At 46.7% G+C, this 24,147-nt stretch overlaps 1 protein-coding gene across 1 annotated transcript; it reads left to right on the forward strand.

Moving 5' to 3' along the window:
- The first annotated feature begins 9,633 nt into the window (after positions 1-9,633).
- LOC109027025 (dual specificity mitogen-activated protein kinase kinase 3-like) lies at positions 9,634-19,742 on the forward strand. The gene is made up of 4 exons (XM_031006777.2): positions 9,634-9,777; positions 16,764-16,903; positions 18,125-18,170; positions 18,782-19,742. The coding sequence occupies exons 1-4, from the start codon at positions 9,649-9,651 to the stop codon at positions 18,863-18,865; spliced, it is 399 nt and encodes a 132-aa protein (XP_030862637.2). The 5' UTR covers positions 9,634-9,648; the 3' UTR covers positions 18,866-19,742.
- Positions 19,743-24,147: the final 4,405 nt, after the last annotated feature.

The following is a 24,147-nucleotide window of genomic DNA, read 5'->3' on the forward strand; positions in this document are numbered from 1 at the left end:
TATGTGAAAAATCATCAAGCGTCTAATGGATTTCAAGGAGAAATGAATTAGTAATTTATTCCATATGTCTCAATTTTTCCTAGACACAAGGCTTCCTTTAAAATAATTGTAGGCGTTTAAGAAACCATGTAAACTAAAAAGAAGAAATTGTGACACTGCCGCTTAGGTTTTTTAAATCTTTGGACATGAATCAATATATTTTTAAATTTTATCTTAATTAGACATGGTGAGTTCACCATCTTCCTGTCAGTATAGCATCCAAGCTGATTATCATAGATTACAAGTTCAACTATCAACTGTGTTCTGAGAGTCTAAAACAATAAATGAATGTATTTGTTTGGGTATTCTTAAAGCAGGAGTGAGGACACAGCGAAAGTGAGACAAGGAAGAGAGAACAAAATAAAACAGGAAAGATAGAAAAGTCAATACCACACGTGTTAAGAGGCAAGTTCCTGTGTTAGATATCTGGGCTTAATTCTATGGGAAGCTATGTGGAGCATGCCTCAGAATTACATCACTGAATCCAGGGAGATTCTTCTTAGTTACCCTCACCTTTTCTTCCCACTTCATGCCCAGTATCAAGCTCCCGTGCTGCTAGAGAAAGTCCTCAGCTAGAAACAGGTGCAAATTCTGGAGATGAGACCTTGTAGAGTGTTAAGAATGGTTTTCTTCCCAGCAGCTACAGGTAAGGAATAGGGGCTGGGCTATTTATACATCTGCTACAAACCAATAAAGCCCTTATGCTCCTTTTGGTGATCGACAATGTATTTAAAAATATTAGATGATCAAGAAGGGCTGCAGAAAGGAGGAAACAGAAACAAACAGCACACCTCTTGGTTTATTTTTATTCATTTCATCAGTTTCAAGGAAAATGTGTTGGGAGTTCCCGGCATAGAGAATGTCACAAAGACGTGTTTTCAATACTGGTGCTATCCCTAGGGCAGAGAAGACCCAGAGAAAGCCCAAGTGGCTGCTGGAACAAAGTCAGACACCGTGCCACCTGTCCACACTCCTTGGCTCTGCCATCATGCTGAAGATCGGTTTAAAGGACTGGCTTCCCTCCCCCCAAAATTAAAAGAGCACAAACTGAGAAACTGAATGTGGGAGACAGCAGTGGATTGTGCTGTTCTCGGGGGTCACCTCAGGTTTGGGAGCATTCTTTCAAATTAACCCATCTCAGGCCATCTGCAGAGAAGAAAGGTGGTACCTAACTTTTTTTCTTGTCAGCATTTTGTACGGGTGTTTTATTGACCAAATATGTTCCCACAACCTAGTTTTTTGTAACTAACTAAATATAGTAGATTTTTAAATTTTATCATCAAAACCTATAGACAATTTTTGATTAAAATAGACTCCACATCTATGTCCTGCTTTTCTTCTTATTATTAATTACATTGCTGTATAAAAGAACAAGACTTCAGAATCAAGAATATCTTGTCTCTTTGCATTGAATTTATACAAGGTGCTCTTTCTTTAATGCTGTCTCAAAGGATATATTTTTACTCATTAAAAAGGAAGATCGGAATCTAGTTGTATGCACTGGTCCAACGTATTAATAATTAAAATTAGGAGGTAAATGTGGTCAAAGCTAGAGAAAGACTTGAGATGCCATTTATATTGATTACTGTATAGCACTCTACAAACAGAAATTGTTAAATAATAGTTTATATAAATATTTTGTAGCATTTCAAATATTTGAGTGCCTGAAGTTTCTCCTCTTATATAGTTCAGATTATCAATTTGAAGACTTACTCTGCTAGTTAAAATGTTTTTAGTCTTGTTTGAGTATTATATAAAAGCAATTTTCAGTTAAATGTGTTCTGCTTACATAAAACATTACAAATTAGTGAGGATTTAATTACATTTTCATGTTCCTGTAATGTCTTTAGAAGATTTTCATATTATTACCTATCAATATATGTATGCTTTGTCAAAGAAAAGTCAAACATATATATCATTGAAATTGAAAATTTTAAAAGTACTTATTAATTCTATTGAGAAACCACATCCATAGGAACAAATTACAATATAATATTGTGAACATGTAAATATATATCCTATGCCTATTTTATATATAAGCATATATGATTAAAAATATAGTTAAGAATTTTTAAACCTAGCAATATAAAGTAAAAATTAGTTAAATTTCTGATGATTATTTGTTAATTAAGATAAAATTATTTTGATTTGGGTGATTTTAAATAAAAATATTAAATTACTTGACAAAAATTCTTTATAAAATGTTTATGATTTTTACATTGGTTTTATCACTTTATTCCACTATTTTATTTTAAGATGACCTGCCTTGTTTAAAACACTGTATTCATCTTAATTAAATTAGATTCCATTTGTAAAAAAATTAACAAAGATTTGCTCTATTATACAGTGCGGTTATAAACTGAGTCAGTATCTCAAGATTTATGCCCATTATCATCATCTGTGGCCCTGTTTGTTTGATAAATGTAGTGTCTTTTTCCATGCCTGTCACATCTCTATTGCTCATTCATTTTTCTCTTTGTCCCTTATAGGGAGAATTGCCTATCTCTAGATTAAGCAAAAGTTGCATCTTAACAAAGCACAATAACCTGCTCAATCTTTCTCACACAGAGAAATGTTTGTTAAGTAATTAAAGTGTAGATGATGATACAAACAGCTTGATTAAATTAGTGCCAAAGTACCCTTGTGATTCATAATATGAATGGTATTTAATTTCTTTGAAATCAATAATTGCAGAGTGACATTAATTAATGCCAATATTTCAGAAGTTGTTCTAGTTAGTGAAATGTATACAACGTGCAAAAGTTTCAGAACTCTGAAGGGCAACACTATTCTATAATTAAGAATTAAGAATTAATTCACATTAATTTTTGGGGAGAAATAATTATTAAGAATTAATGACTGAGAAAATGTTATTTTTATTTAGAAAATTATTTTGTGCATGAGCATTACTGCAAGTTTTGCAAGAAACATAAATTTAAAGAAACAATTATGTGCAGAAGATGAATTTAATAACATCTTGATATTTTCCACAATTAGAGTTTTATTTGGTAAATCTTTAAATGCACATCATCTAAAGATAATAAATGAATCTTGGAAATCTTGTAGGTAAGGATAAATATTAGGATGCATCCAATTACATTTACACACACAATAGAATTACATTTACACACACATACATGCACACACACTCACTGATACATATGTGTATATATAATACATGAATTTACTAATTGATTTTAACTAATATTTATAAGAGCCAGTAGGATTGATATATATTGTTGAACCTGAAAAATGTTTATTATATACATGTTAAAAATACACAAAGGAATAAGTAGTAATTGCACTGGGCATTTGAAACTGTACTAAAATATAAGATGTGAACATTTTGTGATCATTACAAATTCTTACACTGAATAAATATTTTTATTTTTATAATATTAATATGTTTGATACATGTGTACATTTTTTACAATGTATTATTTTATTTTTGTCATAGAGTCATGTCATGCATAATAACATTTCAGTCAAAGATGGATTACATACACAAAAGTGGTCCCATGAGATTATAATACATATTTTTACATACTTTTCTATGTTTAAGTATACTTAGATACATAAACTCTTACCATCGTGTTCTTATTGCCTGCAGTATTCGGTACAGTAATCTAGCACACAGGTTTGTAGCCTAGGAGAGAGAGGCTATACCATATAACCTAGACGTGGTAGGCTGTACAATCTAGGTGTTTGTAATATTCTCTGTGATGTTTACAAAACGATGAAATTGCCTATGGATGCATCTGTTAGAACGTATCCCTATCATTTAGTGATGTGTGACTGTACTAAAATGCTCAATCTAAGTTTCAGTGCCCTCCATAAAATTGTTGTACTGTGAAATACAAATCTCTCACCTATGGCCTGAACATGTTTGCAAACCTAGCAGATCTTGGGAAGGAGAATGTGCTGGCATCGCTGGGATGATTTTCTCACACTACATGAATAATATCTCCAGACTTCGCGAATATGAGCCACTTGCATAGAGTTAAAGTAGGCATCTCTTTGCTGGGAAATTTATCAAATGGGAGTGTGAAGTGTTTTTAAAAGATACTTGTTTGTTTGTAGCCGGTAGGCCTACAGTGGCTCATGGCAATGGTTGAGGTTGCTAAGATTTGGTGGAAGGAGGCAAAATGAAATGGCCACTTACATGGTATATGGATCACTTGTTTCTGTTGAGTTACAGATTCAGCTGGCTATTTCTCCCAATGTTAGGTATTTGGAGTAAAAAAAACATGATGGTAATTTTGGGGTAACAAATACAATATTTGATGAGAGCAAATTTATTGAGGATTAGACAAACTACAAGATACTTTAGGCTGCAAAGTCAACACGAGACTTCTGGCCCAAATTGTGCAGAGTTTGGGTCCAGCTGCAAAGTTCAAAGGAAGAAGCCATATAAGACGATTCTCACTTTTGACACCAACTGCCAGTTCAGGGGTTTCCCCAGAACACCCTCAGTTTCAAGAATTTACTAGAAACACTCACAGAACTCATTGAATGCCATTGTACTCATGGTTTATAATAGAGAAAGGGTAGAAATTAGGACCAATCAAAGGAAGAGACATATCACATAAAGTGGAATCTAGGAGGAATTTGAATGTTAAGTTTCCATTGTCTTCATGACATATTACCTGCCATTGTTGTACAGCAATAAACATGGAGTACTACCAACCTGGGGAGCTCACCTGATGCTAAAAAGACACTATTTAGAAAATGAAAAGACAAAGGAAAGGATGAGATAATATGACCTTCCACATTAAGGCACTGGAAAGAATAGCAAACTAAACCTAAAGCAAGCAGAAGGAAGAAAATAAAAATTAGAGAAATTAATAATTTATAATATTAATCACATTTGTTAGTATTGACTAATTGATATTAATTCTTGACTAACTTTTTTAAAAAGAGAAATATTCACTTCCCAATGTATTCTGTGGGGCCAGTGTTACCTTGATACAAAAGTTAGTCCAAATAGCATAGAAAAATAAAACTACAATAAGTATAAATGCAAAATTCCTTAAAAAATACTAACAAATCAGATCTAGCAGCATATAAAAGAGTTACACAATATGACAAAGTGAAATGTATACTAGTAATCCCAGGTTGGTTCAACAGCCCAAAATCCATTAAGGTAATACATCTTATCCACAGAATAAGAAAGAAGAATTGCATGATCATCTCAATAGATTCAGAAAAGACATTTAACAAAATCCAAATGCTTTAATGATTACAAATAAAAATAAAAACTCAATGAACCAGGAATAGAGAACTTTCTACACCAGATACATGGCACTTGTGAAAAGCCAACAGCAAACATTCAACTTAGTGGTGAAAGAAAGGATACTTTCCCGCTATGGTTAGAGATAAGAATAAGATACATACTTTGACCTCTTCTAGTCAACGCTGTACTAAAGATTTTATGCAGGACAAATCGGCAAGTAAAGAAACAAGAGTCACCCATATTGAACAGGAAGAAATAAAACTTTATTTGCAAATAACATTCTTGTATATAGAAAATTTTAAGGAATCCACTGAACGACAGAACTAGTAAATTATTTCAGCAATATTACAGCATAGAAGATAAATATACAAAAATCAATTGCACACATCTACAATGAAAACCCCAAAATGAAATTAAGAAAACACTTCAATGTACAATAGAATCAAAAAAAGAAATAATAATTAATTTGGAAAATGTGATACAAGATTTTACTCTGAAAATTAAAAATTATTGTTTAAAGAAGATCTAAATAATTAGCAAACATCTTACAGCCATGAATTGGAAGATTTAACATTGTACTACTTTACAATTTGAACTACAGATTTGATGAAATCCCTGCAAGTATCCCAACAGACTTCTGTCTAGAAACTGACAAGCTGATTCTAAAATACACATGGAATTGTAAGGGACTCAAAATAGCCAAAATAGTCTTGAAAAAAGAAAACATATTAGGATAATTCACACCTCCATGCTCCAAACCTTACGGCAAAGCATCAGTAATCAAGACAACACAATACTGATAAAGGAAAAATATATGTATTGATGGAAGAGAATTGAGAGTCCATATATAAAACTATGTATCTATAGTCAATGGATTCTTACAGTGGTGCCATGTGCAATTCAATGAGGAAGAGACAGTCTGAACAAACTGGGTCAACAACGTACACGTGGATCACCACTTGCAAAATAATAAATTCAAACCCTTACCCCAAAGCATACAAAAACATTAACTCAAATGAATTAAAGACATACATGCAAGAGCTAGAATAAAGCATATGGGAAAATCTTCAGGATATTGGATCTAGCAAAGAAATAGCTGTAACACCAAAAACATGAGCAACAAAATAAAAATTAGATAGTTAAAATTTCTTAAAAATTAAAGACATTGGTGTTTCAAAGGACAACCAACAAGTCAAAAGGCATCTCGAAAATTGTGGGAAGATATTTGAAAAACACATATCTATGTGTCTGTATATATATGTATCTCGAATATAGAAAAATTGTTTTAACTCAGTAACAAATATCCCAACTCAAAACTGACAAATGATAGTAATAGATGTGTTTCCCAAGAAGATACATGAACAGTCAATAATCCCATAAAAAGGTACACAATAGCATCACTCATCAGGTAACTACAAATCAAAACCACAGTTAGATACTCTATGGCTAGAACTGGCCACTTTGGAAAATAGTTTGATGGCTTCTAAATATATTAAACATAGAATTGTCATATGACCCAGATATTTATTCCCAGGTATACCCCCAGATTACTGGAAAGAGGTGTTCAAACACAAATTGTACACAACTATTTTTAGCAGCACTATTTACAATAGCCAAAGGCTGAGCACAACTCAAATGTCAATAAAAATATTATTGGATAAACAAAATGTTATATCCATGAAATTGAATATTATACAGTTATAAAAAGAAATAAAGTACCAATACGTACATGAACCTTGATAGCATTATGCCAACTGAAAGAAGCCAGGCACAAAAGGCCACCTATTGTATGATTCTATTTAGATGAAAATAGAATAGGAAAATCTATAGAGACAGAAAACAGATTTGCGGTTGCTTAGGATTGAGTAGGGGATGGGTGCATAGGAGGTTAACAGCTAGAGAAGGTGGGGTTTCTTTTTGAAGTGATGAAAATGCTCTAAAATTCATTGTGATGATGGCTCCACTTATCTGTGCATATACTAAAAGCCACTGACTTGTAGACATTAATGTGTGCACTCTACACTATGTAAATTATATCTCAATAAATCCTTTCAAAAATACACAGAAGAGTAAGGGGTTTTGGAATGTTGCAGCTCGGAGGCAGTTTGAAGTACTGAATAGGTCTCATCGAGAATGTGAGGTTTCAGTAAAGACTTGAGGAAGTTGAATAATCAATGGATATATGGAGGGCTATCTTTCCAAGCCAAGAAATTAACTAGAGTTTTGGTCATAAGACAGCAGCATGTCAGCATGTCCAGAGGACAGTGAGGTGGCCAGGACCACTGGTAAGATCAAGGGCGAAGATATAAAATAATTTTGGCGGTTAACATGCGGCAGATCATGATGGGCTTGCAGACCATTGTAAGAATTGTGGCTTTTAGTGTAAATGAAATGGGCAGGCAAATCATTATCCCATTATCAATATTTGAATAAATTGGATCCATGAACCAAATCCAATGAGATTAAATCAATTAGTAATAATATGCAAATTTGTATTAAAATTACAAGAATTACTTGCACATTTGAGAACAGGAGAGTCATGATTGTTATCAGCAATAATAAACATTATTAATTTTAACTGTGATCAGCTAATTGAGATTAATTGTAATACATCATGCTTTATAATGTGACTGTCAAAAGGAAAATATGATTGTAATCTTATACTACATCTATCAATGTCTTTGATACATAAGACTATAGAGTAAGCCCCTAGTTTTCAAAGCCAACTTATGAGGCAGTGACATCTTAGGCAAGTTTGCTGCTTTCTGCCACAGTGGTCCTTGGTCAGCTGGCACAAATTGTTTTACAAACGCCACTAGGTCTAAAAATAGTTTGGATCACAATGAACACAGAAACACCTTCATCCCTTCAGGAATACCTATCAATTACTTCCAATACAGAATGAAAAATTGACAAAGGAAATATGTCAATTGTAAAAATGCCAGTTAGCTTGCATCTGCCTGAAAGAAAAATGCCATTTTTATTACATTAGATCATTGTTTTACATGAGATTTTGTATAGCACAATGTTGAACCAAGGGCAAAGAGAGATGAATTAATGAAGTCTTAAGATATCAAGAATTTGAAAGAAAAGGAAGGTCATCTTTGAAGGTTAGTGACATAGCATTCATCTTCTGTTGTCACCTTTTCTGTCATTCCCTGTATGCCTGATGGACAGCTTTCACTTAAGTTCAGAGAACAGCATGCAAAGATTAGCTGCCAATTAATCTTTATGAAGTGAGCTTAATTTCTAGCCAGACTGAGCTTACATTTTAGCAGGAAGCATTTTTGGGAAATGTTTATGTTAGAGTTTGCCCTTCTTGACAAGGTGAGACATAAATGTCTACTTTATAGACATGAATTAAGATGGGAAGATATTTGGGGGAAACATCTACTCAAACGCTAAATGATAAAGGTCCACAAAGGGCAAATTATGCTAGATTTCTTTCCCACTTATTTCCTATGTCTCATGCAATTCACCTTGATTCCCTTCAGTTTCTGTTTAATGTAGAAAGTGGCATTTTCATTACTTTAAGCTTTTAGCACAATGAAAGAATTTCTCTTTTTCATGAACTGGATCATAAATGAAAGGGAGGAAGAGTGTCCTATATCATATTTATTGTTCAACAAAACACTGCTCCATGGCTTAAATTCAGTTTAAAGAAGAGAATTTATTGAACATCTAACACATACATAAAAGGCAGTAAAGACAAATGAGAAGGGGGCAGGATATTGAAGTATACAGACTTTAATGCTGAGTTTTGTATCTTAGGAAGTTACTCCACCTTACAGAGGCTCAATTTCCCCTGATTTAGGAAGGCGATGCTAATGGGTATTGCCTAGGTGTAAGATGTGTGACTTTGGCATCAGTGGCTACTTGGTGGACTCTGTGGCCAAGACGATGGATGCCAGCTGCAAGCCCTACGTGGCCGTGAGTGGTACCCAAGCCCCCCAGGCTCAGGAGAGGATGGGGTGGGGAGAGATCTGCCCAGGCTGGCCACCCTGGCCATGCCCTCTGTCCGTAGGGCCAGAGCCTCCCCACACTGCGTTTCCTACTATAGTGGGGCCACCTGTGTCTTGCTGCCCAGGGGCAGCCCTTCTGCACCCCGTTGTTAACTGACCCCCACAGTGCCCCAGTTGGGTGATAAGCTCATGGACCACCTCTGCGGAGGACACTGGTGGGCTGTGCAGGTCCCGCCCCGCCCTCATTGTCAGGAGGGCCTTAGGGGCCTGCTCCCAGGTAGGGTCAGACCAATGCAAGGGTCGGGCCTTCTAAGCATGACCCAGGCCCTCCTAGCCTCAGTTTCCTCCCCCATCACATGGGCAGGTGGGCTAAGCTGAGCACCCAGTTTGGGTACTGGGAGGCAAGGCCTAGCCATGGGAGCTTACCTGGGGCGGGTGTTCATGCCTCAATCTTCCCTCCTGCAGCCTGAGAGGATCAACCCAGAGCTGAACCAGAAGGGCTACAATGTCAAGTCCGATGTCTGGAGCCTGGGCATCACCATGGTACTGTGTGGGGCCGGGGCCTGCCCTTGGTGGTCAGGTGGGTTGGGTGGAGCCGTGCCTGGGGCCCTGAGCTTTTGGGGGACTCATCAAATAGTTTAGGTTCTGGAAAGAAGTATTGGCTTCAAAATCTGAGAAGAAAATGTGCCATCAGAAATTACCATCTATTTAAGGGAACCTTCTAGGGTCAGGGTCACTCATCGTGAAGTCCTGGGTGCTTTGTGATATGGTGGCCACAGGGCTTTCTCTGGAGTTCTTGGTGCTTGTTGAGAAATCACAGCCAATCCCAAATTATGTAAGTTCCTGGTATGCAAATCATGCAAAAGCAAGATGGTAAAGATCTTTTCAAAAATATTTCATAGCAGAAGGTTTGTTGCCGGTGGCGTCCTGGTACATTGCGGTGGGGTGGTAGAAAGGGTGGGCGGGCTCTCAATCCTGGGCCTGCGGAAGCCAAAGGCATCCCTGGCTTGGGTAGGGTGAGGGCAGATGTGGCAGAAGTCCAGGTGTAGGGGCGGGCCCAGAGCAGTTGCTTCTGGAGTTGCCTGGCAGAACCCCATGCCTTCCGTGTTGGGGCTCAGGTCAAGGTGTGGGTGAGCCTGCTCTGGCTCCCCTGTGGACAGTGGATTGGATGGATAGGAAGACCACCAGGATGTGTCCCCCAGCCAGGGCTAGGAAGCTGTGCAGGAGACGCGTGGAAGGACGATGCCATCAGCAGGTCGGGCTCAGGCTGGTGGCCTTGGCCAGTTGAGTGGCTTGGGACCAATGGAGTGTCCTGGGCATCAGCTCCTTCCCTGCCCAGGGAAGCCTGGCCCAGGACATTCCTGCGTGTCCCTAGTCCCTTTGACTGTTTGGTGTTGGGGATGATGAGGCCGTCAGATGAAATCAGTAAGATGTGGTGAGAAGCGTTGGCGGGGTGTTTTCCAACACCGCAACCCATTCTCGGATTCTCCAGACACCCACCCAGTGCCCTGCAGTTCTGTTCGGTTCTGATGCTACCTGGAGTTCGCACAGACCCCAGAGGTTAAGGGCTCTGTCCCACCAGACTGCCCCCAACATCACACACCAGTTGGAAGTAGCGGGTCTCCCATGCTACTGGACTGACCAGCTACAAATTGGGGGTCCCCACGACCCTCTCCTAAGGTTTGATAATTTCCTAGAATGGCTCACAAAACTCAGGAAAACACTTTATTTGTGTTTACTGGTTTATCAGAAAGTATATAACTCAGGGCCAACCAGATGGAAGAGACTCACGGGGGACGGGTGTGAGTGTGGGGTGCAGAGCTGCCGTGCCCTCTCGGGGCCTGGCACCCTCCTGGTACCTCCCTGTGCTTGCCAACCTACAGGCTTCTCAAGCTCATGGAATTTTGTTGTTTTTGACACAGAGTCTCACTCTGTCGCCCAGGCTGGAGTGCAGTGGCACAATCTCAGCTCACCATAACCTCTGCCTCCTGGGTTCAAGCGATTCTTGTGCCTCAGCCTCCCGAGTAGCTGGGATTACAGGCACCACCATGCCCAGCTGATTTTTGTATTTTTAGTGGAGATGGGGTTTTGCCATGTTGGCCAGGCTGGTCTTGAACTCCTGACCTCAAGTGATCTGCCCGCCTCAGCCTCCCAAAGTGCTGGGATCACAGGCATGAGCCACCATGCCCAGCCTCACAGCCTCACATGGAGAGGTTTTTTGTGAGAGAGGGTCTCGCTCTGTTGCTCAGGCTGGAGTGCAGTGGTATGATCGCAGCTCACTGCAGCCTTGAACTCCCAGGCTCAAGCCATCCCCTACTTCAGTCTCCTGAGTAGCTGGAACTACAGGTGTGTGCCCCCATGCCCAGGTACTTTTTTAATGTTTTGTAGAGAAGGGGTCTCACTATGTTGCCCAGGCTGGTCTTGAAATCCTGGGCTCAAGCAGTCTGCCTACCTCAGCCTCCCAAAGTGCTGGGATAATAGGCACAAGCTACTGCACCCACTGAAAGTTTTTATAGAGCAGAGTCTCCAGGCCCCCGTCCTCTCAGCATCAGTTGGCGGGTGATGCTGAGCGTTCCCACCCTCTATAATCAGCTGGGTTTTCTGGGGAGCAGCCCCATCCTGAGGCTGTCTAGGGGCCTTACCCTGAGTCACCTCATTAGCATAAACTCAGGCTCCTTGTGGATAACAAAGCCACTCCTGTCACTCAGGAAATTCCAAGGGTTTTAGGAGCTCCATGCCAGGAACAAAGACCAAATAAATTCCTTTTTATGCCACAGGGGTGGAGAAGAGTGGAGCAGGTAGGGGTGTCTCTGGGGACAGGTGGGAGGCCACTGTTGCAGATGCAGAGGCCTCTGCAAGGAGGGCACCCTGCTGACCTGAGGGCAGGGTAGACCAGGGGGTGCAAGTGCAAAGGCCCTGAGGTGGGGCTGTGCCTGCTGTGTGCCTGGGTGGCCGGGTCAGAGGAGAGGGAGGGAGGGTTGGGAGTGAGGGAAGAGAAGTGTCTGGTGGGTAGAGAGTTGACGCGGGTGTTGTGGGTTTTACTGGTGTTGCTGCTACCATTGTTATCATCATGTGGTTATAACTTTATTTATTTTTAATTTTTATTTTGTTGAGATGGAGTCTCACTCTGTTGCCCAGGCTGGAGTGCAGTGGGACGATCTCGGCTCACTGCAACCTCTGCCTCCTAGGTTCAAGTGATTCTCTTGTCTCAGCCTCCTGAGTAACTGGGATTACAGGCTCGTGCCACCATGCCCGGCTATCTTTTTTTTTTTTTTTTTTTTTTTGAGACGGACTGGCACTCTGTTGCCTAGCCTGGAGTGCAATGACATGATCTCAGCTCACTGCAACCTCTGCCTCTCATGTTCAGGCAATTCTCCTGTCTCAGCCTCCCCAGTAGCTGGGATTATAGGCGTGAGCCACCATACCTGGCAAATTTTTGTATTTTTAGAAGAGACGGGGTTTCACCATGTTGGCCAGGCTGGTCTCAAACTCCTGACCTCAGGTGATCTGCCTGCCTCTGCCTCCCAAAGTGCTAGGATTACAGGGGTGAGCCACTGTGCCTGGCCTTTTTTTTTTTTTTTTTTTTTTTTTTGAGGGAGTCTCACTCTGTTGACCAGGCTAGAATGCAATGGCACAATCTCAGTTCACTGCAACCTCCGGCTCCCAGGTTCAAGCAATTCTCTTGCCTCAGCCTCTCAAGTAGCTAGGATTACAGGCATCTGCCACGATGCCCGGCTAATTTTTGCATTTTTAGTAGAGATGGGGTTTTGCCATGTTGGCCAGGCTGGTCTCAAACTCCTGACCTCAGCTGATCCACCTGCCTCAGCCTCCCAAAGTGTTGGGATTACAGGTGTGAACCACCACGCCCAGCCTTGAGCCACTGCGCCTGGCCTGTGGCTGTAACTTTATAAACAGTGTATCTGTAGACAGTGACTGGGAAAGACTCAAAGTCAAAATAATTTTGTCAGAGAGGTGGGACTGGGCCATACCTTCAATTTTCTTTAACTGGTGACATGTAATTTTTCAATTAAATTTTTTTTTTGAGGTGGAGAGGAATATTCAGCCTGAAGGCAGGTGCTGTATCTGCAATAACAGTTTTCCAAGTCCTAAGTTTGATGCAAAGGACAAGTTCTTGCTGTATTTAGACTGCACAAAACTGGCTGGATATTAGAGACCCCGCTCATGACTACCTCACACATACACACACCCTTATGTCCCTTCCCCATCTCCCTGTCTCCCTTCCATCTGTCCATCCATCATGATTGTTGGGGCCACCATGGCTGGTGGCCTTCTGATATGGCTGGTGGAACTTGGACAATTGTGTGCTAAGTGTATATTTCAGTTATCAAATATTGCATAGCAAACCACCCCAGAACCTAGTGACCCAAACCAACAGCGGTTTCTTATTTCTCATGTTTCCACCATTGTGGTTGAGCTCAGCTGGATGGCTCTTCTGCTGTACCTGGGACTGGCTGGGGTCATGGCTGGACTGGACTGGTCTGGAAGGCCCAAGACGGCCTCACAAACATGGGCCTCCTCTGCCTGGCCTCTCCATGTGACTTACTCACATTGGCCTGCTCCCTGGGCTTCAGAGCATGGCAGTGTCAGCAGAGTTGCAGTTCTTTCATGACGGCTGGCATCTAAAAGGAAGTTCTCTGAAGTGCTAAGCTTGGAACTGGCACAGCATCACTTCTGCCTCATTGTGTTGGTCAGCGAGTCACAGGCCAGCCCAGGTTCAAGGGCAGGGAATGCTCCCAGCTTAATGGAGGATCGGCAGGCGCACACAGGGGGAGGCGGAGGTGGTCACTTTAGGCACAGGTTAGGTTTTTCTCTCACAAGTTACAAAAGTAGTGGAAACCTAACATAAAAACACAGAGGCAAAGTAAGGGGAAAATTACTGTAGTTATTCTACCTAGAGACACCTCTTACCCCGTTTCAGTGCCAACATTGTGCATTATACTATATATATAATATTTTTATTATATTCTATATAATACATTTTATTATAATTTAGAGAAATACAAACAATATGTAATGCTTCTCTTTTTTGTTGTTGAAACAGAGCCTCGCTCTGTCACCCATGCTGGAGTGCGGTGGTGTGATCTCGGCTTACTGCAACCTCCGCCTCCCAGGTTCAAGTGATTCTCCTGCCTCAGGCTCCTGAGTAGCTGGGACTACAGGCATGCGCCACCATGCCTGGCTAATTTTTGTATTTTTAGTAGAGATGGGGTTTCACCATATTGGCCAGGCAGTTCTCAAACTTGTGATACACCCACCTTGGACTTCCAAAGTGCTGGGATTACAGTTGTGAGCCACTGCGCCTGGCCTTGTAATGCTTCTTTTAAAAAAACTGTTTAAAAAAAATTTTGTAGCATTACACGTTATTCATATTTCTCTCTCTCTTTGTTTTGTTTTTTTTTTTTTTAGATGTAGTTTTGCTCTTGGTGCCCAGGCTGGAGTGCAGTGGTGCAATCTCAGCTCACCACAACCTCTACCTCTTAGGTTCAAGTGATTCTCCTGCCTCACTCAATCTCCCAAGTAGCTGGGATTACAGGTGTGCACCACCACATCCAGCTAATTTTGTATTTTTAGCAGAGATGGGGTTTCTCCATTTTGGTCAGACTGGTCTCGAACCCCCGACCTCAAGTGATCTGCCTGCCTCAGCCTCCCAAAGTGCTTGGATTATAGGTGTGAGCCACCACACCTGGCTAATTTCTCTAAATTATAGTAGACTCCTGTATGTATCCCTTCCAAAGACTCCATAACCATCTGCCACCATTCAGTCACCCTGTCTGCTGATGTGGGATGTTTCCCTTGTTCCTGATGTTTTCCTTCCATTTCAAATTCTCAGCCATCCTGGGGGAGTGACTGGTGAAACAGAGTTGGGAGAGTCCTCCTGGGTGGGGCTGTGGTCTCGGCCTCCCCCTATCCTGCAAGGGCCCCAGAGCTCTCTTGGCGTTGGCTTTTTCCCTCTCACTGCACAAGCCTCAGGATGCCAGTGGGAATCACCCAGAACAGACAGGGGTCATGCTGGGGATGGCCCTTGGCCAGGAGCAAGTGCTGACTGGGTGCTGGCCTGTTAGTGTTGTCGCTGGGGAGTCACAGGGGTGCGACTACGGTCCTGGCTGGGTCTCCGCCCCCATGGTGGGGCCGGCCCCTGGCGCTGGACATTCAGGCTGTTTCTTAATATTTCCTGGCAGATAACACCATATGGCACATCTTCATGCCCGGAGGCTATTTTTGTTGTTTTTCATTTTTTGAGCTCTTTAGAAAAAATAAATGAGTACGAGGTTGAAGGTTTGGACACTTCTGCTTTTCTAATTATAACTCTCATGGCCGCTGGTCCTTCTCCTGTAGCTCGTATGGGGTACTTGCTCTAGATATTGCAGTCAGTGAAAATTCTAAGAGAAAAGCCCCCCAAATCAGTACGGTTTTGTCCTGTGAACACGTGTGCACACATGCACACACATGCAGTGGGCCCTGCCTGTGTGGGTGTGTTTGTCTGAGCTGGAAAGGGCCTCCAGCCTGATGGGAGGCACAGTCTCGGCACAGTCCTTAGGGTCTTGTCCGGGCTCCAGTTGCCAGCGCCAAGTGTTTGTGCTGAGGTCTCTTCCGTTCATCATGGTGATGACGGCCGGCAGCGAGGGCCCTTGTGCTGGAGCCTCAGAATTCTCTGTTCTTCCAGGCCGGGGCCAGGGCTGACATGACTTGTTTTTTCCATCCAGTCATCATGATTGGAGCCCAGAGTTGGTTGTAAGCTAGCTAGTCCGTCCCTTCCATGATGACTTCCTGCCAACCACAGGGCTGGGAGCTTGGAGCGAGGACAGAGACCCACCGGCCGGATGTCACCCACAGGAAATCTGGATCCAGCAGGGCACATGTGGCCACACAGGCCACTTGTCTAGGAGGGAAACTGCTGGGGCCCTGCAGAAGATGAGGCTGCAGGCTCACGGGTGCAGAGGCGAAGCAGCCTCATGATCTCACACTCTGTCCGCGGCCTTGGAGACAGCTCTGTGTGTGTGTGTGTGTGTGTGTGTAGCATTTCCCATGTGCCTCCTCTGTGAAAACAGCAGCCCAAATTAACGACAGCAAATGCTGAAGTCTGAGATGGTCAGATGTTAGGAAGGGGATTGGCTGTGACTACCTGGGACCTGCCCACCTGGCTCATGAGGCTGCGGCCCACGGTTGCCAGCTCCTCAGATTTTTCCAGAGCAGCCGGAACCTGCATTGTTTTGTAAAATCTTCAGAATTCAGGTTTTCTGAAAACCCTATGATGGTCCCACCAATCCCGGTGTGGGCTGAATCCGCTTCCTGAGCTGGGTCCTGCTGGCTAGGTCGGAGGAGCTAAGAGCTGGCATCCCCGGCTTTCTCGCCTTTGTTCTGCTGGGATGTGGTAGGGAGATCAGCTGTGCAGCTTTGACGCCTGGCTCTGGTACCAGGATGGGTGGGAGCCCCCAACCCTCGCTCCTGGGTGCAGAGCATGGTTGTATCTGGGGCCGGGGCCTCTGACCCCCCTGTCCCTGCTGCAGATTGAGATGGCCATCCTGCGGTTCCCTTACGAGTCCTGGGGGACCCCGTTCCAGCAGCTGAAGCAGGTGGTGGAGGAGCCGTCACCCCAGCTCCCAGCTGACCATTTCTCCCCCGAGTTTGTGGACTTCACTGCTCAGTGGTGAGTCTTGGGTGCTGTTGAGCGCCTGCCACTGCCCCTCCCTGCCCAGGTCCCTGCACCTTCCTGGGCCCTGTTCCTTTATTCCTTTAGCAAATAAACCCCCAGAGGACTTGGCATCCAAATGTGTAAGGCAGAAACAGCTGGAGCATGAGGAGCATTTGACAAAACGATGGTCTTGGTGGGAGATTTTAATACAGTTCTTCCAGAAGTGGACAAATCAGATAGACTGAAAAAGAGAACAAAGTATATGGAAAATTTGAACACAAAAAACAAGTTTGCTTTTATTGATATCTAGAACTTTGTACCAAATTAAAGAATGCCCCATAGGAACCTTATAAAAAATCATGTTTGAGAGGCCGGGCGCAGTGGCTCACTCCTGTAATCCCAGCACTTTGGGAGGCCGAGGCAGGCAGATCCCGAGGTCAGGAGTTTGAGACCAGCCTGACCAACATGGTGAAACCCCGACTCTACTAAAAATAGGAAAATTAGCCGGGCATGGTGGCGCATGCCTGTAATCCCAGCTACTCAGGAGGCTGAAGCAGGAGAGTCGCTTGAACCCGGGAGCCAGAGGTTGCGGTGAGCCTGAGCTGAGATCATGCCATTGCACTCCAGCATGGGCGACAGAGCGAGACTGTCTCAAAAAAAAAAAAAAAAAAAAATCATGTTTGAGGTTACAGAAGGAATAAGGAAGAGGGCAACTTCTCTGACCATAATTAAATAGAGCAAGAATTGGGTAAGGAAGAAGCGGCTGGGTGCGGTGGCTCACACCCATGGTCCCCGCACTTTTATTGTTGACCATAATCAGCAACAGAGGAGCCCAGCAGAGTCCCTGGTCAGTCTGACCCCTTTAATTGTGGACTAACCTCTCCCAGAACCCATGATAAGGAGTTTCTCTCATGATTGAGGATACCAAGTGTGTGACTGTTAGGAAGAGCATTGCAGCCCCATTTTGGTGTTGATATGGAAATTCCTAGGTCACTATGGAGACAAGAAAACCAGGACCCCAAGAGCCAGAGAAACTCACTGCAAGTCTCTAGTTTGCTCCTATGAATGCCCCTCCACCCTGGAAGATGCTCTGGACAGTCCTGTCCCTTCTTCCATGGGTGCACGTGTCCCCTGCTGCCAGGCCTGGGGCAATCCTGGGGTGGTTTGGCTGGCCCTTGGGGGCTGGGCTTCCTTCCTCCCTGCCAGCCTGGCCACAGCTGTACTATTCTCTCCTAGCCTGAGGAAGAACCCCGCAGAGCGTATGAGCTACCTGGAGCTGATGGTGAGTATGGGCGGGAGGTGCCTGCCCTGCTCTTCAGGGCTGGCTGGGGCTGGGTGGGGCTCTGGGGAGAGGGCTGCATCCTGCACACAGATGGGTAGCTCGTCTGGCTGGCCCCGTGTTCTCTCCTTTAGGTGCTCGGTCAGGTCATTTGTTTGCTCCTGCATACATGGCTCCTTCCCTCCTTCCTGCATGCCAGGCCCTGGGAAGGGTACACGGGCAGTGTGTGACAGAATGGGGCAGACGGGCCAAGGGTGGCATCAGGGAAGGCTTCATGGAGGAGGTACCATTTGAACTGAGCCTGGAAGGATGAATAAGGGTTATCTCCTGATGGAGAGGCTGTCCCAAGCAGAAGGTCCAGCATGGGCAGAGGCCTGACGTGTGGGGGGAAAGGGAGGTTAGTGTGGCTGGAGAGTGACCACAAGAGAGCTGAGGAGGAGCCACAAATGCCATCTGTGACAGTCATGGAGGGCCTCCTGGGGGTGGAGGTCCTAGAAGGATGAGTAGGATTTTGCCAGTCAGGAGAACACTTGGGCTGGAGCTGGTTGGGGAGGAGTGGCCACCTCCCCCTCCCGCTACCCCTCCATGGTGACTGTGCCTTCTGTCACCCCCAGGAGCACCCCTTCTTCACCTTGCACAAAACCAAGAAGACGGACATTGCTGCCTTCATGAAGGAGATCCTGGGAGAAGACTCATAGGGGCCGGGCCTTGGACCCCACTCCGGCCCTCCAGAGCCCCACATCCCCATCTGGGGGTCAGTGCTCACCCACACCATAAGCTACTGCCATCCTGGCCCAGGGCATCTGGGAGGAACCGAGGGGGCTGCTCCCACCTGGCTCTGTGGCGAGCCATTTGTCCCAAGTGCCAAAGAAGCAGACCATTGGGGCTCCCAGCCAGGCCCTTCTCGGCCCCACCAGCACCTCTCCCTGCTGCTCCAAGGACCCGTCTCCAGCTTCTGAGATCCTGGACTGAGGGGGCCTGAATGCCCCCTGTGGATGCTGCTGCCCCTGCACAGCGGGCCGCCGGTGCCTGGGTGGATGGGCCACCGCCTTGCCCAGCCTGGATGCCATCCAAGTTGTATATTTTTTTAATCTCTCGACTGAATGGACTTGGCACACTTTGGCCCAGGGTGGCCACACCTCTATCCCGGCTTTGGTGCAGGGTACACAAGAGGGGATGAGGTGTGTGAATACCTCAAGACTCCCATGAGGGAGATGCCATGAGCCACCCAAGGCCTTCCCTTGGCACTGGCAAACAGGGCCTCTGCGGGGCACACTGGCTCACCCAGTCCTGCCCGCCACCGTTATCAGTGTCATTCACCTTTTCGTTTTTTTTTAAATTTATCCTCTGTTGATTTTTTCTTTTGCTTTATGGGTTTGGCTTGTTTTCCTTGCATGGTTTGGAGCTGATCGCTTCTCCCCCATCCCCTAGGGTACCAGCAGGCAGAGCCTTGCCCTCTGCTCAGGCTGGGGTCCAGTGGGAGGGGCCCAAGTTCTCTGCTCAGAGAAGTGCAGGGGGAGCCTTCCAGCTCACTCTCCCCTGAGGTCTGGCTTGACAGGGGCTATGGGTTTCTTTTGGTGGTGTTTTTAAAAAAACAAAATATATTTTTCTGAAAAAACAACTGCCCATCCCGGGTCCTTTCCCTGATGGGTTGTGGCAGTTACCTGGTTGCTGTTTTAATTAAAAAAAAAAAGGACTAAAGGTTCTGTGAGATTGTGTATGGCACCTATGAGCTCCCCTCCTACTTGGGGAAGGTTGTGGCCCCTTGAGGGACCCTTGTCTCTGGGCCAGGGGCAGGGTGTCATGCTCAGGGGAGGGAGGACTGCTGACCCACCAGGCCCTTCTACATGTGAGGACACAGAGGCCTCCAGAGGGCTGTGATGAGGTAACATCCTGTGATCATCCAGGCACCAGGCCCTGTACTGACGCTGGACAGAGCAGCGAACACACAGATCCAGTCTGCTGGTGGCAGCCACCCATCCCACTGTCCTGGAGTAGTGATGACAGCCAGGTGCACAGAGTAGCGAGCACCCTGCACACTTTGCCTGGGCTGGACACGGTGACCTCATGGAGGTTACGTGACCTCCACTTTACAGATAGGAAAACAGACCCAGAGAGCTGACATCACTTACCCAAAGCCACACAGCTTATAAGACAGAAAAACAGACTTGGGGACAGGTGGTGGGCTCCGGAGAAGGCTCCGAGGGGAGTAGGGGCAGCCTGATGAAGGCGCCCTGCAGTCTGGCCCTGTGACGCTGGCAGCATGGCTGGGGCAGCAGGGAATTTGCTCACGTAAGCTGGGTGTGCTCAGCTTCAGGTACCGTTGGGTTCGAAGTTCAGCTGATGGCCTGAAGGACTTGCATCCACCTTGGCTGTTCATCGGTCTCAGGTTCACCCCCTCATGGGGACCAGTCAGGACCCAGGGACTCCAAGAGCTCGGCACACCATGCCCAGGGTACTCCTGAAGTCCCAGGACTGGCTCTTACCAGCTGGGAAGGAGTCGAATTCATCCCCAGGCCAGGAGGGTGGGTGTGACAGCTCAGGTCAGGCGTGAGGGGACTCCGCCCACTACAGCTCAAGGTCTGAGAGCAGGGTCTCTGTGGTCCTCTGAGGAAGCTTAGAGTGTGTTCCCAGGAGGAGGGTCCCCATCGGGTCTGTCTCTGCACTCCTCCTGTCCTCCAGCCCCAGTCTGGGACAGGTCTCTGCCCACTAACCCTTCCCTGGCACAGGGGCTAGCAGTTCCTGGGAGCTGTTGTCTCCCTTCCTCCATCCTTCAATCATGAAGACTTGTTTTCACCCCAGGGCCTTTGCACTGGCTGTCCCCTCTGTGTAGAACACCCCCTCCCCCGTCTTCCTGTGGCTGGCTCCCCCCAACCCCATCCCGGTCTCCCATGTCACCTCCTCAGCGAGGTCTTCCAGGACCACTCTGGCTCAAATAGCCTCCGCCTACTAGGCCCAGCCAATCTAGCTTATTATCCTGGGTTATCCGGGCTGAGACCTGACTTGTCACTGTTGTGTCGTCAGCGCTAAGAATGCTGCCGACACCGAGGGAGCGCTCGGCTTCTCCTGAATGAACACATGAAAGAATGAATGAGGGAGGGAGGGAAGGGGGGAGGAAGGGAATGAATCCCTTGCCGGGGCGCGGCCCCAGGCTCTGTTTCCTGTAGCCGCCTGGGGGCGGTAGAGCTCGGCTTCAACCGCGTGCCCTGGAGCCATGCCCGGCCCCGAGCGCCTGTCCTCTTGCGTCCTCGGCGCAGCTGGAGGCCGCGGGCTTGCCACACGTCATCCCAGTTCTCGGCCTCTGCGGCTGGCCTGCCCGTGTGCACCCCCGGGCTGGCCCTCGGGGCTTCCGGGGACTCTGCAGCCTGCAGACAGCAGCAGACCCAACGCCTAGAGATTTACCGTGCGCGCCCCTGAAGTTACCCAGAGCCCCGCAGCTCACCGCTCCCCTCGCGGCTCGCAGGCCTGGCTGGATGCCGCAGGCCTGTCTGGATGCCGCAGCCCTTGACAGAGAGCAGGCTCCTCCGCGCACGACTGCAGCCCCAGTCGTTTGCAGTTCCCTTGCCATTTATGGGACCCTTTGGCTTTTACAGAGCGTGTCCAGCCATCAGAGTGGGGAAGCCAGTGTACAGATCACTAACATTTACAAAGCCCAGGCCCTTGACAGTTTATACTACCCGTGGAGGTCTCAAGCGGCAGGGCCCCTCTCCCCTGTTCCCTGTCCCTGAGGTGGGGGAATGGGGATGGGGAGCGGCCGGGCCTCCCCTTCCCCGAGGCTGGACGCCCGCATTTCCTGTCAGGCAGCAGGGTCCGGGCAGGCGCCTCTTCCAGGCCCGGGATTAATGAGTCTCTGGACTGGGAGATGGCAAAGGCATGTAGACTTTGTTCAATTACAGCCGTGAGAGCCTCCTCATCAGGCAGCATTAAAACTGCAGCAGACAGGCCGGGCGTGTTGGCTCACGCCTGTAATCCCAGCACTTTGGGAGGCCGAGGTAGGTGGATCACCTGAGGTCGGGAGTTCGAGACCAGCCTGGCCAAGATGGTGAAACTGCGTCTCTACTTAAAAATATACAAAAATTAGATGGGCGTGGTGGCGCACGTCTGTAATCCAAGCTATTCGGGAGGCTGAGGCAAGAGAATCACTTGAACCTAGGAGGCAGAGGTTGCAGTGAGCTGAGATTTAGGTGCTACACTCCAGCCTGGGTGGCAGAGTGACACTCCGTCTCAAAAAAAAAAGAAAGAGAAAGAAAAAGAAAAAGAAAAATGCAGCAGACAGGCCTGCTCAGGAGCAGGGAGGCTGCGGAGGGAGGATTTGGCGAATTCCCTTCTAGAGGCCAGGGCGGGAAGCCTCTCCTCCAGATCCCTGCTGCACCTCCCGTCTTCGGTGGGGGCCTCCTCATGGTCCACAGTGCCCCACCCCGGGCGCCCTCCTCTGTACCCTGTGCCTGGCTCTCTGCGCTTCACCCAGAGCCTGGCGGTGCAGGGCCTCTGCAGGAGCTGTCTAGTTCTCCTCCTGGAACGCTCTTCCCCGGATGTGCTCCTTCTTAGGGGTCTGCTCAGATGCCTCCCTGACCACCCTTGTCCTGCCGCACTTTCTTTACATTTATTCATTTTCATTCTTGCCCACTGGCCGCCTCCCCCGCAAGACCAGGAGGAGCCAGCTTTGCTCAGAGGAGACAGGGCAGGTGCAGGAAGGCTGCCGCAAGGCCCAGCGCAGGCAGCAGGCAGCAGGGCTGTGCGGGAGGTGGTCTGGGGACGGTGCTGCCATTCCGTTTATTCCAGGGGTCTGCTCTGGGAAGGCTTTCCAGGAGCGAGCCGATACTGAGCAGATAGGCGCGTTGTGCTGGCTGAGGACTCTGCACCTCAGAGAAGGGAAGCCAGGAGCTCCAAGTCAAACAGCAGGCAGCACCCATGCCGGGGGTTAGCGTCCCGGCTGCGCTCCCGTTCCCATGCCCTCCCTCGGGGCCGAGCTCTGCTTCTGAGGGCAGAGCCCTAGGAGGCCTGTGCTGCCCACCTGGCAGCTCAGGCCCCAGCAGCCCCGAAACTGTGGTCAAGTCCCTCTTCCCCCAGGGAATGGACAGAGGCCAGAAGGATTGAATGTGTCCCCCAAGCTGCTGTGTTGGGAGGTGGGGCCTCACAGCAGGATTAGGTCCTGGGGGCCCGCCCTCCTGAATGGATGAATGCTGCCAGCCATCTCCCAGTGGGTTAGTTACTGAGCGGTTTGGCTGTAATAAAAGGGTGTTTTGCCCTCCACTGCTCCCTCCAGCACTCTCTTGCCTTTCGGCCTTCCTTCTGCCATGGGAGGACACAGCAGGGAGGCCTTGTCAGATGCCGGCCTGGATCTTGATTTCCCAGCCTCCAGAACCCTGAGAAATTTCTGTTGTTTAGAAAGTACCCAGTCTGGGCTGGGCACATGGCTGACACTTGTAATCCCAGCATTTTGGGAGGCCAAGGCGGTCGGATCGCTTGAGGCCAGGAGCTGGAGACCAGCTGGGGCAATATAGCAACACCTCACCTGTACAAAAAAGCCAGGTGTGGTGGTGCATGTCTGTAGTCTCAGCTCCTCCAGGAGCTGAAGTGGGAGGATTGCTTGAGCCCAGGAGTTCGAGGCTGCAATGAGCGGTGATTGTCACTGCACTCCAGCCTGGGTGACAGATTGAGACCCTGTCTCGATTTAAAAAAAGAATAAAGAAGAAGAAATCATCCAGTTTGTGGTATTTTGTTATAGCAACAATGAAACAGATGAATACAGGCCCCCAACACCAGCATTATCTCATCCTGGTTTCCCTGTGGGCAGGGGCTGTGGTGGGCAGGCAGTACCAGTCACCTCATCTTCCAACAGGGGCTTTGCATCTGACCACACCTCTCCCTGATGCACCAATCCCCTTGACCACACCCCCACCAAGGACTGCTGGCCTCTGCTTGCATACCTGCCCTGATGGGGAGCTCACTCCCATACAGACGCGATTCCTGGAGGGAT

Source organism: Gorilla gorilla, chromosome 4 (genome assembly GCF_029281585.2).
Source record: "Gorilla gorilla gorilla isolate KB3781 chromosome 4, NHGRI_mGorGor1-v2.1_pri, whole genome shotgun sequence".
Lineage (NCBI taxonomy): Eukaryota > Metazoa > Chordata > Mammalia > Primates > Hominidae > Gorilla > Gorilla gorilla.